General features: G+C 53.4%; 2 protein-coding genes across 3 annotated transcripts in view; one reads left to right on the forward strand and one right to left on the reverse strand.

Annotated features, from left to right (window-relative positions):
- The window catches only part of Smg6 (SMG6 nonsense mediated mRNA decay factor), a 214,469-nt gene extending 199,807 nt beyond the window's left edge, over nt 1-14,662 (forward strand). The window contains exons 16-19 of one of the 2 annotated variants that reach the window (XM_055620112.1): nt 5,771-5,924; nt 8,786-8,997; nt 9,773-9,854; nt 12,897-14,662. In XM_055620112.1, the coding sequence (XP_055476087.1) occupies nt 5,771-5,924; nt 8,786-8,997; nt 9,773-9,854; nt 12,897-13,027 (579 nt within the window). In that variant the 3' untranslated portion in view covers nt 13,028-14,662. Of the gene's footprint in view, nt 1-2,243; nt 2,310-5,770; nt 5,925-8,785; nt 8,998-9,772; nt 9,855-12,896 lie in introns of those variants that run through there. The other variant, XM_055620113.1, reaches the window with a different exon arrangement.
- A 118-nt stretch (nt 14,663-14,780) lies between these two features.
- The window catches only part of Hic1 (HIC ZBTB transcriptional repressor 1), a 2,970-nt gene continuing 675 nt past the window's right edge, over nt 14,781-17,075 (reverse strand). Inside the window, exon 2 of the mRNA XM_055619535.1 lies at nt 14,781-17,072. Coding sequence (XP_055475510.1) covers nt 15,570-17,072 — 1,503 coding nt within the window. The 3' untranslated portion in view covers nt 14,781-15,569. The remainder of the gene's footprint in view (nt 17,073-17,075) is intronic.

A 17,075-nucleotide genomic window follows, 5' to 3' on the forward strand; every position in this document is an offset into this window, starting at 1 on the left:
TTTCTTTCTTTCTTTCTTTCTTTCTTTCTTTCTTTCTTTCTTTCTTTTCTTTCTTTCTTTCTTTTTTTCCTTTTTCCCAGAGACAGGGTTTCTCTGTGTAGCCCTGGCTTCCCTGTGCTGACTTTGCAGACCAGACTGCCCTCAGACTCACAGAGATCCGCCTGCTCTGCCTTCCCAAATTCTGGCACGGAAGACATGAGCCACCATGCCGAACTGAGTACTTGTTATTTCTACTACTCTGGAAACCAGGCAAAACTGAGCAGTACAGTGAAGCGCTGTCAACAATAAACGGAGACTGTTCAACAGTCAAGAGCACTGCTCAAGCCGTGGAACAGTGGTGGCGCACACCTTTAACCCCAGCACTCGGGAGGCAGAGGCAGGTGGGTTTCTGTGAGTTCGAGGCCAGCCTGGTCTACAAAGCGAGTTTAGGATAGCCAGGTCTACAGTACGAAATCCTGTCTCAAAAACCAAAACCAAAAAATTAACAAATAATGAAAGTCAGAAGTATCATTTTTCACTTAAAAGAGCCCCGGCGCTCTCACTCGCTGGTAAAGCACTTGCTCCACAAGCATGCTAAGTTCAAATCCCCAGCAGCCACATGAAAAGTAGGACATAGCTGTGTGGGCCTACAACCCTAGCATGAGGGAAAGGACAGATCAGGTGGACCTTTGGAGTCTGCCAGCCAGCCAGTATTCCTAAAACAACAACGTTCTACTTGAGAGAGACCCTGTCTTCAGACAGAGCGGAGAACCATGGAGAGAGATACCTGGATGTCTTGCTTGTGGCCTTTGTATATGCATACAGGGGCACATGTGTCCATCAACTCACATACGTGTATCACACATGCACATGCATATACCAGAGAATCTCACTCCGCTGTCCAGGCTGGCCTTGAACTCAGGGGTGGGCTCAAGTGATCCTCCTGACTCAGTTTCCCAGGTAGTTGGGATTACATGCACATATCTGTGCCCAGCTGCTGCTAGTCGCACAGTAGAAATAAATACTTCTGGGACCAGACTCAGATGTCTCAGCAGTTCAAGAGCATTTAACTCTTCTTTCTGAGTCTCTGAGTTTAGTTCCCAGCAATCATAGGCTCACAACCACCTATAACTCCAGCTCTAGCAGATCCAACACTCGTGGCCCCTGTAGGCGCATGCACACATACGGACATACATGCACACACACAAATAATAAAAATGAGTTCTTAAAAAAATAAATATTCCTGTGCCTCTCCTTCCTGTTCCCAGTTACTGATGTCTTTGATGGCCACTCAGATGCACAGAGTGTAAAAGACAGTTGTTCAAGAAGAATAGGAACTGTCGTTGTTACTAGTGAGTGTCAGGCACAAAGTTAGGCACTCTGACATGAAAGGTGGATGCAGAAGTCTGTCCTATCATAAAACCTCTCATTTGTGATAACGGTGTTGCTTTGTTTCCTGAGTAATGAAGAACACTGGGCCTCCCTGGTTCCATCACCCTTTAGAAGGAAGGAAGCAGCCGTACTGTGTACGGGCCTCCTAAGCAGAAGGAAGACTTAGGGAGAATGCCTCTGTCTGGGCAGGCCCTGTTCCATCGTCTGCTGTGCACTTGTGTCAGCCGACTGCATTGCTTTTTTATCTGTCTCTGTCTGTCTGTCTGCTGTGATTTTGTGTAGAATCCTGCTCACTGTGTGGAAGGGAATTAATCTGTGAAGGAGCCTTTCTGGAGATGCAGCCATTGGTGCCTCAGCTACTGCATACCGTGCCTGCCTCTCAGTTTTCTGTCAGTTGGCTCCAGGAAGCTCCGGCTGCTCAGACAGAGTTGGGTACTTAGCACTTTCCCAAAAATGAAGTTGTTTTTCTCTGGCACACTCATGCCAACACGATCCTTATTGCTGCCTTGAAGTATCTACTCTTTTTATTTTTTTTTTAAGTCTTTTGTGTGCTTGCTTCTATGTTTGCTTGTTTTTGTTTTTGTTTTGAGACAAGGTCTTGCCAGTGATGATCTTGAGCTCCTTCGCACCCCCTTGGAGTGCCTACACTTTCCTAATGCACTATCTAAGACCAGTGCGACACAAGCTGAGCTACAGTCAGAGGGCTCCTGTGGAACTCTCCTTCCGGGTCAGCACAATTGACTCCAGGCCAGGGCTGATCTTTCTGAATCTTAGCATTCCAGTTTCACCCCCTCACTCCCACCAGAGGCTTCTGCAGCTTTTTACTCGTACAAACAAAAATAAATCTCACTACCGGCCTCTGAACTCCACAGCAGCATGCTTCCCCCTTCTCCCTGAGCGTCCCATGGCTGTGAGTGGGGACTTGGCACTCTCCCCATCGACATCACTTTTTCACTCCCTGCGCATCCTGTGTCCTTCTCTCACCGTGCGACCCAGAGATCAGAATGGGACGTGACGGCCGGCACAGGCGCCGTGCACAGCTGCCAGGAATCTGACGGGTAAAATCTGGAAAAGTTGGGAGGGCAAATGCTAAGCACACACAGGGCCACTCAGAAAGGGCCGGAAACACAGACACCCATCGAAGAGAGCCTGGCTCTTTAGCTCCTCTTGATCTGCTGTTCTTTTTATTGGTGCTAAATAAATCTTGTGACCCAGGTATTAACTCCCCTCACCTGCCAAACCCACTGGCACCCCAAAAGAAGAGGCAGCAACTTTGTCTAATCTCCTGAGACTCCATGAGGGCATGTGGAGAACAGGAAGCAGTTGTGTGGTGACTCACTGGGCAGAGCCAGGTTAGGGGAAGTTGTCTGCAGGCGTCCCTGGGACCGGATGAGGGCAGCTCAGCTTTGACCACCGCACGCAGCTTGGCCTTGTCTCATTCCCAGGGAACCATCTGCTACCTCCCTGAGAGGCTGTGGCTGTTTCACCTTTTTAGCCACGGACCAGAGCTCCAGGTACTCAAGGAAGTAATGCTTTCCCGAACTTTATTTCAGGCTTTTCATCTACCCTGCCCTCAAACACCAGGCTGCCCCACAGCCTGCCTTAGCTGCCTGGCTTAATGGCCCTTCTGCTTACCACCAGCATACAAGTGGAACGATCAAGGTCTTAGGAACTCGTTGTTCACCCAGGGTGAAAAATGGCGATCAGTGACTTCCTTAATGTAAGTCTAACCAGAGCTGCAGGTCATTTCTCAAAGTAGAAAAACAGAGATGTGGGAGAGGAGATATGGTGCTCCCTGAAGACTAGGGTCCCTGTCTCTAGGTACTAGTGTCTCCATCATCCACCAGCCATGTGGCAGAGCCTGTTATTTCTTCTTCTAGAATGGCAGAGATTTGGAGCCCAGGGCTCCAGGAAAAGCATTCTGGTAGAGTTATTTGGAGGACAGAAGCCTCGAAAAAGGCTGCTTCTCAGCATGAAGGGCAGCGAGTATTTGCTGAATCTGAGGAGGACCATTTCCTGTTCTTCTCAGTGCTCAAGCCAAGTTTAGTCGAATGTCCTATCAGAAAGATTAGTATTACTGTCCTGTTGGCAGCTCTCTGGGGAGGGACAGTGGTCCAAAAACCCTGGGAAGGTGGCTGACACTTTGCCCTTGTGAGGCGAGAGCAGTCGAAGGAGCTGAGCAGACAGGGCCTCTCAGCCACATCTCTCAGGCGGCCACTGTCCTGTGGCCTTTGTCTTCGCCAGCTGTGGTGGTAGTGGCAGCAACAACTTACTCATAGGGAAAGGTCCCTGGTAGGTCACCGAAAAGCCACCCCCTCATTTGAAGGCATGCCCTTTCAGTTTTACTGTCGCCCTTAGTGAAGCCTAAGCACCTTCTTGCTGACTGTTGGTGGCCAGACCCGGCACCGTGGGCCTCATCTCAGTTGGCACGCACATGCACTTCCTCTACGATGTTTCTGGGTCTGTTTTTGTAGTTGCTGTTTCAAAAGACTATAAGAGGGAGTGAGGGAACTGGGACCCACCCACCTGCTTTTCTGGAATCCTGTTGGTACTGGCTGGCTCCCTACCTAGAATCTGCCAGAGAAGATAGATCCATGCTTCCTAGCCATGGTCCCCAGAGGAAATAGCACAATAATAAATATACTCTGTAGGAACAGATAGATATACCCTAAACCCTTTTCAGTAGGCCATTGCTACCCATGTAATACTGTCAGACTAATTGACAGTGAGCTTTGCAAATGTTCACAGAGCTTCCCAGAGATGGGAAACCCTGTAGCACAGTTCCTGGCTTGTGGGCTTCTAAGAGTGACAGTGGCTGGTGCACAGACCTCCTAGTGGTGATGGAGGCGATTGTTAAGTAGTGTGGGGTGGGGCATTTCAGTTTCTACTATGATACAACACAATTATGAAATCCTTAATATTCTAGAGAACTAGCCCTGAAGAGCCTAAGACAAAAAATCCTAATCCCAATTTAAAGGAAAAATGAAGTCAGGGTTAGGATTACTTGTAGGGGGTTGTTGTGGCAAAGGGTTAAAAATAGAACAAAAATGTTGGGGATGTTGTGCTTTTAATCCCAGCAGGAGGAAGAGGCAGGCAGATCTCTCTGAGTTCAAGACCAGTCTTACCTACATATGAGTTCTAGGACAGCCAGAACTATATAAAGACCTTGTCTCCAAAAAAACAAAAAGGCAGGGCAAAAAAATACCCTCATTTAGGAAATACTGTACAAAGCAAGGAAAGGTGGTAGCAGCTGGGACCTAATTGTTGCTCTTTGTGTGGGTTGGATCATAACTTCACCTTTATGGATTCCTGCTTTGGGACATGATAAAGAGCATTCTGCTAATAGCCAGCTTTAATTTTTTTTTTTTACGTTGTTTGTGTATAATTTGTAGGAGTATGTATAATATATATAATAAAAAAATATATATGTTTTTCAAGACAGGGTTTCTCTGTGTAGCCTTGGCTATCCTGGACTCACTTTGTAGACCAGGTTGGCCTCAAAATCACAGTGATTGGCCTCCCTGACTGCTGGGATTAAAGGTGTGCACCACCACACCCACCTCATGTATGTTTTTTGTTTTGTTTTGTTTGTTTTTGTTTTGTGTTTGTTTTTTAAGGCAGGGTCTCACTGTGTAGCTCTGGCTGGTCTGGAACTCCAGAGATTTGCCTGCTTCTGCTTCCTGAGTATTGGGCTTAAACTATGTGCCACCACACCAGACCATGTGCATCTACTTTTTAAATACTGACTGTGCTTTAACTTTCTTTGGGTTTGGAGTGGGTAGGTGGATGATCGAAATGTACAGTGGAGTAAGTTGGAATCACAAAATCTGGGTTCACAAATCCCGAAGCCCTGGATTAGGTCCCCAATGCTACATAAAACCAAGTACGAGTTTGGATCAGCTGCATAAGATCCTGTCGCATTTTTAAAAGGGACAGGGAGGGAGGGAGGGAGGGACGGAGGGACGGAGGAAAGGAAGGAAAGGAAGGAAAGAAGGATAAGTTCTGACCTGAATAAGTGTTCGGATGGAGAAGTGCCCTGTGTGCTGCCTGATTACTATGTGATGCTCCTTCCCCAGCTGAGTTACTTATGCCCTTCTTACCTTCTTGGTTTTTAGTCTTCAGATCCTTTCAGAAACTTGTTTTTTATATCAGCAGCATCCTTTCTCAGTGATAGCCAAAGTTTAGTGATGCCTCATTCCTGGGGCCCATTTGGTCTGTGTTGATTTTAATTGTTGTTCTTCACTCAGACTGTAGGTCTGTCCTTCAAGCCTGAAGGGGTGGCTGTGCCTCTGGAGGGGAAGAGATGTGTGGGGGCAGGATGCTTACACACTGTTGAGTCAGGGCCCTGGCTCGCCTGCCTGCTCACTCTCTTGCTCCCTCATATTGTGTGTCCCTGTAGGCTGTTTTGGAAGACCAGAGTCAGATGAGGCAGATGGAGCTGGAGATCAGACCCTTGTTCCTCGTACCAGACACCAACGGCTTCATTGACCACCTGGCCAGTCTGGCTCGGCTGCTGGAAAGCAGGAAGTACATCCTGGTGGTGCCCCTCATTGGTGAGCTGGGTGGGAGAACAGAGCAGCCCCTCCACACATGCCCGGAGCCAGGCAGGCTGACCTGGCAGTTGAGTGTGTAAGACAGGATTTGCAGGGAATGCGTGGGGCAAGGAAAACTGTTTAATAATCAGAGAAGTTCAAATTATAATGGCTGATCCATGGCTTAAACTGCTTGAGCAAATGGACTCCTGTGTCCCAGCAACCAGCGGCTGCATGAGCCCAGCCCTTGTTTTTTCCTTATAAAGCTTGCAGTAAAACAGCAAAGCTGGTTCCCGTTATTGGTAAACACTCAGCCCTGGCAGATAACGGCAGTGCCGCTGGGTGGTCTGGCAGGGAGGCCGGGAGGATTTGAAGTGGTTAGATGCCTTTGGTCTGATGGTCTTGGAGCTTTTCATGATCAGTCTGTTGGTTCGAGGTAACATTCTTCTGGCCAGTGTCACCCTAAGGCCAGACTGACAGGAACCCCTCCAGAGCAAGACCTTTGGCTCACGCCTTTCTATTCCTACCACTGGGCCATTGGTACTGGTTAGCATCTCAGGGCCCAGCAAGCCTGTTTTTCCTAGCTGGAGTGCTCATGGGAGGGAGACTTTTGGGTACCCTTAGTTCTTGTAGTTTTATGGTGGGTCAGCCTCGGGTTATGCTTCGGTCTCTAGGTACCTGTCAAATACAGCTGATGTAGCTACTGTAGCTGACGGCTGCACTGTGGGGGAGGGGTATGTAAGTTGACTGCAAAGCCCAGGATCTTTAATGGCCCTCTCCCAGCAGCCGTTTGAAGTAAGTTCGAGAACACCGTTCCCGGGAAAAGGCACCAGACTGGCAGTCTGCCTGACAGGCCACCTCTGACATCCATGCCAAGATGTTCCATTGGGCCTCCCCTCCCAGTCCCAAGTGTCTTAGTGCCAGATGGGGGTGGAAACAAAGGGCAGGAAACATCCGCCCCTGCAGAGCCTGTAGAACCCTGGGGGGTTGTGGGAAACACGTTAGCGCCACCTGAGAATGTTGGCACTGAAGCAGTCCTCCTCCCTCCCTGTCTTCCTTCCCCCTCCCCATGTGGCCTGGACAGAACCTCTCAAACCCAGGCCCTTAGACCTAAGGGAAGGTTCGCGCCACTTCAAAAGGAGAGCAGCTTCTGTCTTAAGGCAGAGCAGCAGAACCACGTGATGCCCTGAGCTTTCCACTTGTCCCTCTGGGTACTGACTGGATGGACAGATGGATGGCTTTCAGGCTGTCTCACGGCACTTTCCTCCCAGGAGATTTTTAGTTAGGCAAGAGAAGGTACATTGGTCCCTTTTGTTGTATGGTCTGTACGTGGTATAACCGAGAAAGCTCACTGGTGTCTCAGGGTGACCTCCCCAGGCCGAGACGGTCCGTCCTAGCCTTCCCAGGCTAGCAGTCACTGGCACTGCCTGTGCGCCTACTCTGTGTGCTTGGTCTCTTTGTCCCTGAGAATTACAGGAAAAAGTCAGAGCTCTGGTGCTTGGGCCCTGAAGAGCTTACGTTTGGTAGAGAAATCCAGATTTGGTAGGAAACAGACAAACATGAGAAAACCTAGAGCATACATTCAGAGCACGGTCAGTGACTCCAAGGGTACTAGCGGCGAACAGCTAGACCGCAGCACATGGGCCTTGACCCTGTGCGTCAGCTGGGCAGATCCCTGAACTCAGGTTCCTGTTCACTCATGCATTCCTTGCTGGACTACTGTCTTATGGCCACAGCAACAAAGGGTTAAGTGGACAGCCTTCCCTGCCCGTGTCTTTTGCTCTTTAACCCGCTCTGTGCTCTTTAGGTCTGACCCCAGCACTGAGAAGCCCCGCCTGGCGCAGAAGCACAAACAAGCGTCCCCTTTGAAGCCTGTTTAGTTTGGAAGCGGGAAGGCAGATTTGGGGATAGGATACCAGTTTTTCCTGTTTGATGCTCTGTTTGCTGCACCATACACCCGTCTACCACTGCCGCACATTGTGTGGGCCTTTCAGCTTCAGGGTGCTAAAAGCATGGGCGAGTGTGTGAGTGTGTGTCTGTGTCTGTGTGCCCATATGTGTCTGTGTGTGCCTGTTTCCATATGGGCCCTTTCCAGAAAATGTTTCAGAATACCCAGACAATGAGTGCCAGGCTCACCATGGAACAGCATGCTCATGCCGACTCCCCAAGCCATGAATCATTGTACTAAGGAGAGGCCTCAGACCCCAAACTCTCCCCAAGCCCCCAAGGAGTGCATATTTCCCACTTGACCTCAGGCTTTTGGCTGGAATTTTGGAAAGAATCTTCACCAGAAAATGAAGCCATGTCCCAGACACATAGACAGGCAGACAGGCACTCTCTCTTTCTCTCTCTGTCTCTCTTTCTCTCTCTCACTCACTCACATGTGTAGTATCAAGAAGGTAATGTGTCGAGGTTATGGTTTTCATGAAATACCAGGGCCCTTGCACGCAAGTCTAGCTGCCCTTCTCCCTCGGGGTCTTCTCTGTGCACTGCTAGAGCAAGCAATAGAACCCTGCCCCTCTTAGACTGCTGGTCACGCCCATGTAGCTGAGGAAGGGCACCTCACTTACCCTTTTGCTGCCATGTTCCAAGGTACTCTTTTAATTTGATTTTATAACTAAGGAATGGCACCTCCAGAAAAATCCCATAAGTTCCTCCTGAAAGGAAGATGGGGCTCAGAAGAAGAGGCAGAAAGGAGCTGGAGCTCATCAAAAGTCTTGGACCCTTTCTTATCCCTACAAGTACCTACCCTATCACAGCTTCGTTGGAAAACTTCTGTAGAATTGTACTAGCTATGAAGGGACCTAGCTGAGAAAGTAAGTCAGCAGAGACCAGGGAATAAGGACAGGCAAAGTTGCCGACTGTAAACTCTCTCTCATCAGTGATCAACGAGCTGGATGGCCTCGCCAAAGGGCAGGAGACGGACCACCGTGCTGGGGGCTATGCCCGTGTGGTGCAAGAAAAGGCCAGGAAATCCATTGAGTTCCTGGAACGGAGATTTGAGAGTCGAGATTCCTGCCTTCGGGCCTTGACCAGCCGTGGCAATGAACTTGAATCCATCGCCTTCCGTAGTGAGGACATCACTGGACAGCTGGTGAGACCCCCCGGGAAGAAGTCCACTATTAGAAATGTTCCTGAGAACCCAGGTTCAATTCCCAGCACCCACATGGCAGCTCACAACTGTCTGTAACCCCAAGATCTGACACTCTCACATGGACATACATGCACGCTAAATACCAGTGCACGTAAAATAAAATAAATTTTAAGAAGTACACGTGCGCGTGTGTGCCTGTGTGTGCATGCACACACACACACATACAGTTTTGGCTGGATGATGGTGGCGCATGCCTTTAATCCCAGCGCTTGGGAGACAGATCTCTGTGAGTTCAAGGCCAGCCTGGTCTACAAAAGTGAGTTCAGGGCAGCCAAGCTCCACACGGAGAAACCCTGTCTCAAAAAAAAAAAAAAAAAAAAAGTGTTCCTGAGCTGGATAGTGATGGCGCACACCTTTAATTCCAGAACTCAGGGGAGGGGAGGCAGATACAAGCAGATCTCTGTGAGTTCAAACCCAGCCTGATCTGCAGAGCTAGTTCCAGGGCAACACAGAAAAACCCTGTCTTGGGGGAAGGTGTTCCGGAGAGGAGGGAGTAAAAGAAGGTCTTTGAACCTGGGAAGCTGAGGGGTGGCACCATGAAGGACCCAGGAAGGGAGAGTGCCTTCTTCCCCAGATCATTGAGGACTGTTAGACTCAGCCCAGCAGAGCCACAGCATGCCTGAACAAGACTCCAGGACATAGTCCTGGAAGTACCTCTGCCTCTGCATGGCGCCCCCTCCTGCCCAGTGGTGCTTTTCACACTGTCTTCCTCCAGGGTAACAACGATGACCTGATCCTCTCCTGCTGCCTGCACTACTGCAAAGACAAGGCTAAGGATTACATGCCCACCAGCAAAGGTACAGCTAACCCTCGTCTTGGGCTATCTGTCCCTCTGCCCTACTTTATCCTACCCATCCACAGTTCCTAAGAAGCGGCCCTCTACTTGACTTTGGCCCTAGAAGTCCATACGGGGGGCCTCTACAAGCCTGAGGCCATCTTGTCCACCCTCCCTGAGTTAGACCTCCTGCCATAGCTTCCATGTCCCCAAAGAATGTCAGGTGATCTGGAGCCAGCTAGGAATGAGCCTTTCTAGCCCAGGAGGCCCTGCTCTAGGCAATGAGCTTTCCTACTCAGTCTGTATCCATTTCCTTTCTTGCGTCCTCAGTGAGTTCCTTCTGACAACAAGAATGTCTTTCTGATTCAGTATACCTTCTTCAGGCTGTGGTTTCCTGAGTCCAGCCCTCCACAGCCCTAAGGAGTAGAGAGCCTCTAGTGAGCACACTCTTTCTTGGCCGTGCTCACCTCTCTATCCATGTCAGGGTATCTCTTGAAAGTCAGCCTGTCCCAGGCCTGGGGTAGAGGTTCTCAGCCAGGAATAGGCCTTTCTTCCTGATCTCTATTGCAGTGGGCTGTAGCATTTTACAGGCTAACTGGAGATGGAGGCAAGGGAGAGCTTAAAGACTGAGCCCCATAGCTGAGTTTTAAAATGTTTCAGTGAGCAGAATTGTACCCCTGGGCCACCCTAGAACTCTCAAGTGTCTGACCGCCTCAACCCTGAGTGTCCTGCACAGCCCCACGGGGCCAGTGACATGCAGATTTTGCAACTGATTCCCAAGACTCTGACATGTCTTCTTGTGGAAGGGAACCCTGGCCCCGTCCTCGCACAGTCACATGCTGAACGAGTAATCCTCATCAGCGGGTCTCTGTTGACACCTGTGTAGGCTCACGATTTTGTTTTTCCGTGTTGCTCCTCTAGCTCCTGTCTATGCCTCAGCCGTGGCTTGCTGGCTAACGGAAGAGTTGTCCTCTCCATGTTCCTTCCCTCACGTTAGCACAGCCCTCGCTGGTGCTTGTGTATCTATACCAGGAGCTAGTCAGGATCCAGCACACAGGGTCCTGTCACATGTGCTCTCCCTGAGGGCCAGACCTGGAATGTTCAACTGACAAATTAGGCTCCTGTCTGAGCCAAACAGAGGAGCTTGTGCTCTGCCCGAGGGCAGCATCTGAGGGGGAAGCAGGGTTGCAGAGGTCCTGCGGAGAAGTGTGGCTCCAGTGATCCTCAGCCACCAAACTGCTTTGTTCTTAGCCCAGATGCGTTTAGACGTGGGCTCTACAGGTCTCGCTACTTCTCCCCCACCCAAATCTCCCCCAAACAGCTTACAGAAACCCACTGCCATCCTGGGACCGCTTCTATCAAAATTACATCAGCAACGGCTGGTGTAATCAAACCCCATTTGTCAGTGTGAATTCTTAGCAGATTAACTTGTCAGATTCACAGAGAAACCGTCACCAAATGTTTATGTGTAAACGATGTTGAATTTTAAAATCATGTGGATTATGGCGGATGGGGCCTGACAAGATGACAGTCTCTGGTTTCTAACAAAGTAAAGTTACCAGTGTCAAAACAGAGGATGTTTATTGTTAAAAATGTCTCAAAGTATCCACAGAAACCCCTGCAGACCCCTGCCAGCAATGCTGGACCTTTGTTGGCTGACCTAAGGCCTAGGACTCTTCTGGTCTGAGGCCCAGGGCAGGAATAGTGGAGTTGCAGACAAACCCAGACAGCAGCTGGGAGCCCCCATGTAGCACCCCGCACCACTACCCACCGCACACTCACATTCCAGGCCTTAATCACCAGCCACGTTCTTCACCCTCTACACACAGCCCTCTCCTGCCTTCTCTCCCTTTCCTCAGCACCGTCGGCCCCATGAGCCTCTCCCTCTTCATCCCCAAATTCCTCCCTAGGCTGAAAGCCAATTCTCAGCCTCCCTGCCTGGAACTGGCAAGCCCAGAACTCCTCAGGTCAGACATGGATGTTTGCAGCCCCCAGCCCGCCAGCCCTAGCAGCCCCAAACACCATGGGACATTTCCTGTGCCTTTGCCCTCTGCCAGGCCTTTCCTAGGAAATGCTGGGCAGGGTTGAAGAGAGGACCTGCCACCCAAGCAGGCATGCCCAGGGCTTGGAGTGTCACATGAGTGATTGCTGGGCCCCACTTTAAACTCTCTCCTGTACACCAGTCAGACAGGGAAACATTTTTGTAAAAGTTATCTAAAAGGATGAAGGCTTGAGTTCCAGGCCAGCCTGGTCTACAGAGCAAGTTTCAGAACAGCCAGAGCTGCAGAGAGAAACCCTGTCTCAGGGAGAAAAAAAAAAAAAAAGATGAAGGCTTATCTGTACTGGTACAGAAGTGTGTAAAATTTGAGTAAAGAAAGTGTGGCTAATATAGTCAAAGTGTTACAGGGAATCTGTACATACGCCAGTGAGTGTATTTACAAAAGTGCATAAGGAAATCGAGAAGGCACAGAGCTACCTAGAGCCTGAGACAGCAAGGACAGTTCTGCCTCTGCTTTTCTTTTGCCCTCTGTACTGTCGGGTGTACATAGATCACTTGTTTAATAGGTCCATTGGCCAGAGCTCCAAGGCCCCTTTAGCACAGCCTCTGCTGAGAGCGCCCTGGAGCTACCCCTTCCCCACATCTGTAGACTCTGTTTCTATTTTCTATTCATCTTTGGATACCTAAAACATTTAACACGCACCCCATCCTTAGAAGGACAGAATGTGTTGGGGGTGGGTAGTCACGAGAATCTAGGGCCAGCAGTATAGTTAGGAGTCAGTGGCAAAAGGCTGCTTCGTATTAGTTCGGAGTGCTGGAAGACATGTCTGTGGATGCCAACAGTTTGAGTACTCTGAGGCACTAGGCACAGGAGTCCTGGGAGGGAGGGACGTTCACAGCAGCAGCATAGAGCATGTCTAGCTCGACCCTCCCCATCAGGGGAGTGGTGCTCTGAGTCTGGGCAAAGGAAGGGACTTGCCCCACCAGGACCATACCCCCCAGGACAACAGATGGCATTTGACACTTCTGTCCTCAGCGGATCCTGTCTTCTTTCTGTGCCAACAGAGGAACCGATCCGCCTGCTGCGGGAGGTGGTGCTGCTGACTGATGATCGGAACTTGCGTGTAAAGGCACTGACAAGGAATGTGCCTGTGAGGGACATCCCAGCCTTCCTTACGTGGGCCCAGGTGGGCTGAGGGGGCCACACTGGGGCCCACCCCCATGGAACCATTCCTGAGAGGCCACCAGGCACCCAGTGTATCACGGAAGATGTCCACGTGCCTGAGCTACCAATCCACCCAGACAATAAACCATCCTCTTCCAACCTCACGCCGTGGCCGTGCTGTGGGGGAGCCGCTCCTCACAGAGCCCCTCCCAAGGGTCAGGCAGAAGCTGCTGGGACCCTCCTGGGCTGCCAAGATTTAGCAGGGAGGTGACTGGCTACAGTGACAACAGGTGGACAAGCCAGATAGGCCACCAAGCTCCCAGCCTTTCTTCTTCTTGTCTGGTTCCAGGGCTGGAGGGAGGCCTACTCACCCTGGGGACCCGGCCACTCTTTAGTGGCAATGGGCAGGTTCTAGAGTTTCTATCAGATGCAAGCAAAATGATAGACCCCTCAGTCTGCAGAATCTCTGTCATGAATGTCGGAGAGGCTTTGGCTGTCAGGAGTGCCCAGGTGTCTCCATCTCCCTGAGGCCTCCATCCCTATGGACCCACGCTGAAATCTGTCTCCAACAGCAGCTCTAGCCCTACGAGTGTATACGCACACGCGAGCACACACACACACACAAACACACACAAACACACACACTTCTCTTCCTGTCCGAATCAGTCTTTGCCCTTGCACTTTGCCCTTGTTTTTCCCTTGGGCAGTCATGGGCCTAGAGGGAAGGGACATCTGTTCTTGGGCCCATGCTTCCGGTGCAGCCTTCCACCTCATCTGCTCCCATCCTTAGCCTTCCTTTCACTCTCTTGGGGAAATTTCCTCAGACTTCCTGTTCCTTCTTTGCCTGTCTTCCCTTTCTAGTTGGCCCCTTTCATCACCCCAAGGTCCCTCAACTTCCTCACCTCAGTTCCTTGTGGGGCTTCTCATTCTGAATCTTAAACCCCTACCACCTGTGACAGGAACCAAACAAAGCTTTCCCAGCTGTCCTTCCTTCCTTCCTTCCTTCCTTCCCAGCTCCTCCTCTGGAGGAGCCTCCAAACTGGTAGAGCCAAACCCAAAGGTAGTGGCAGCTAATGCCGGGGTGTTGAGCCAGCTTCTGGCTTTGTCCTCTACTTCTCTACTTCTCTGGTTAGAAGAGGAGACATGGAGGTGGGGGGGTGCCGGGGAGGGGGGGGCTTAGCTCTTTAGGGTTTGGTTTTTTTGGGGGTTTTTTTGTTTTTCTCTGCCTCTGTTCACAGCCTCATTTGGAGGCTCCCTCCCAGGAATGAACTCCTTCAGTCCAGCACAGAGGTAAAGGAGGACTGAGAAGGCAGTCTGAGGTGGGGCAGGGGTCAGTCTCCATAGGACCACAGAGCCTACTGTGGCCCACTATCCCACCCCTGGGGTTTGGCTGAGTGCTTCAAGGGTACTCTGGCCTCTTCAGGCTCAGGATCCTACCGGGAGAGGGCTGTGCAGGAGAGCCCAGGACAGTGGTTTGGGGGCACAGGTGCTCAGAGCTCAGGAGACCTGCTCTGAGTTGTAAGGCCTAGGCTACTCCCTTTCCCTCCTGGCTGTGGAGGCCGCCGGCTGGGCGTGTGGGGGAGCGGGGAGGAACACCTTTCTTCTTTCTGTCCCATTTGAAACCCTGGTTTTGTTTCCTTAATAAATTTTTAGTTATGAAACATAATTGGCCTCCTGCTGATCTATTTCGGGACTGGGGAAGGGGGCAGGTTCAAGCCCGTACACCTGTGTCGGGGCCCTGCCACCCACCCTGGGGTGGGTCAGAAGAGAGCCACAGGATGAGGGACCTTGGTTACTGCTTTATTGCTGTTTGGTTGAGTATAGAAAATGGAAGCGGCTCTGGAAGAGCCTGTGTACAGACAGGGAATATACAAAAGGGACAGACGGGAACCAAGGAGACCTGGCCCCAGCCCAGCTAAGGCTAGGCTCGGGATAGGGGCCGCCTGGGGCGCATGCAATAAATATGGTCGGGGCCCCAGGGAGAGGAGGGGGACACCTCGGAAGAGGAGACAGGTGGGCCAGGGCTGTCATCCCTGGCTCCAGAGCTGCCCACCTTGGTGGTGAGGAAGGGAAAGGTTGGCCCTGGGGCTAGTGCCACTTGTGCAAAATGAGGAACTTCACATTATCAGTCCCGGGCTGGGCAGGAGCGGGGGGCGGGGAGGCCCTCCGGCCGGCTCAATCCCCTCCCCTCTCCCCAACTGTGCCCAACGCTCCGACCCCAGCGGGGAGATTCACAGTGAGAATGGGTGTGGTCGCAAGGGCCGGAGGTAGGGCTGGGAGCGTCCGAAAAATGCCACTCCTCCCCCCAAGAGCAGCACGGAGCCGGGGAAGGGGGCTAACGAACCTCAGGGGGAGGCAGGGTTCTCCTTTGGTCAAAGCTGATATCAAAAATATAAATCTCCCGTCCCCTATCCCACCCCCGTCCCGGGGTTTCCCCCCACTGGCTCCCCCGGGCTAAGGCACGAAACAGTGAGGCCAGGTGAGGCGTAGAACGATGGGGCCACCACTGCGGCGCTGCCGCTGCCACTGCCTGTCGCCGCCGGGCAGCCCCGGGCGCACCGGCGCGGGGCCCTCTAGGTCGGGGAGAAGCGGTCGATGGTCCGGCCGTCAGGTCCGGCGGCCAGGTGCGCGCTCTGGCTCAGCACCTCCGCCGCCTTGTCCGGGCTGAGCCCCAGCTCGGCGGTGAACTTGGCCAGCGGGTAGAGGCTCTCGAGCGCCACCTTGGGGTCGTGCAGGAAGTGCGTGGTCTGCGCCAGCAGCTCGGCCGCAGCTGCCTTGTCCTGCTGCTTCAGGCTCAGCTGTTCCGCCGTGAGGCGGGCCACGGCGAAGACGCCCTCCGGGAAGTCGAGCTTGCCCTTGCCGTCGGGGCCGGGGACGCCCGGGAGTGCCCCGAGGCCCGCCAGCGCCCCGGCCGCGCCGGCCGCGCCCCCCACGGCGTGCATCTTCATGTGACTGATGAGGTTGCGCTGCTGGGCGAACTTGCCCCCGCACACCTGGCACTCGTAGGGCTTCTCCCCCGAGTGGATGCGCATGTGCTCCGTGAGGCGGTACTGGCGGGTGAAGCGCATGCCGCACGCGTCGCAGGCGAAGGGCTTCAGGCCTAGGTGGCTGCGCATGTGGCGCGTCATGGTCCCGCGCTGCGTGAACTTCTTCCCGCAGATGGTGCACGGGTAGGGCCGCGTGAGCCAGTGCGTCTTCTCGTGCTGCCTCAGCGTGGCCGGGTCCTTGTAGCTCTTGTCGCAGGACGCGCAGCGGTAGGGCCGCAGCAGTTCTCCCAGGCCGCCCGGCGCCCCGGCCACCTTGTCCGCCCCGCCGCCGAAGGGGGGCCCGAGGCCGGCGGCGCCCGCGGCCACCTCGGCGGCCTCGGCCCTGCCGTACAGCGCCTCCTCCTCCTCCACATGAGCCTCCACGTGCGCGTTGAGCTGCTCGGAGCTGGGGAAGCCCTTGCCACAGGGGATGCACACGTAGAGGTTGTCGCCGAAGCTCTCGGGCTCGCCGTAGGCCAGGTGCGGGCACGGGAAGCCCTCCAGGTGGCCGCCGGGCGGGCTGGGGTCCTCGCTGCTGCCGGTCTCCTCGCTGCTGCTCTTGTAGTCGTCGCCGTCGGCGCCCGCGCTCGGGCCGTCCAGGCTGGCCGGGTAGCGCGGCGGGGGCACGAGGCCGAGCGGGGGGCCCCCGGGGGAGGCGGCCGGGTCCCCGCCGCGCTCCTCCAGGCGCTCGCCCGGGGAGCCCCGGTCCCGGACCAGTTCGTCGCCGTAGCTGCCCAAGCCCGGCTCGTGCTTCATCCAGCGGTAGAGGAGGCTGGGGCCGTCGGGGCGGCCGGGGGGCTCGGGTCCCGGGCTGCCGCCGCTCCCCCGGAACGGGTCCGGGGTGGGCGCGGCCTCCTCCAGCTTCTGGAAGGGCAGGGGCGGCAGCGGCGGCAGGGCGAGCGGCGGCTCCTTGTAGACGGCGGGGCCCGCGCCGGGAGGGCTGTCGGGGCGCGGGGGCAGGTCGCGCTCGGCCAGCGCCCGCTCGGGTCCGGAGGGGCCGGGCGGGCTCTTCTTGGACAGGTCCAGGCCGCAGAGCGGGGAGCAGCGGCGCTC

Source organism: Psammomys obesus, unplaced genomic scaffold (genome assembly GCF_907164565.1).
Source record: "Psammomys obesus unplaced genomic scaffold, mPsaObe1.curated_primary_1811, whole genome shotgun sequence".
Classification (NCBI taxonomy): Eukaryota; Metazoa; Chordata; class Mammalia; order Rodentia; family Muridae; genus Psammomys; species Psammomys obesus.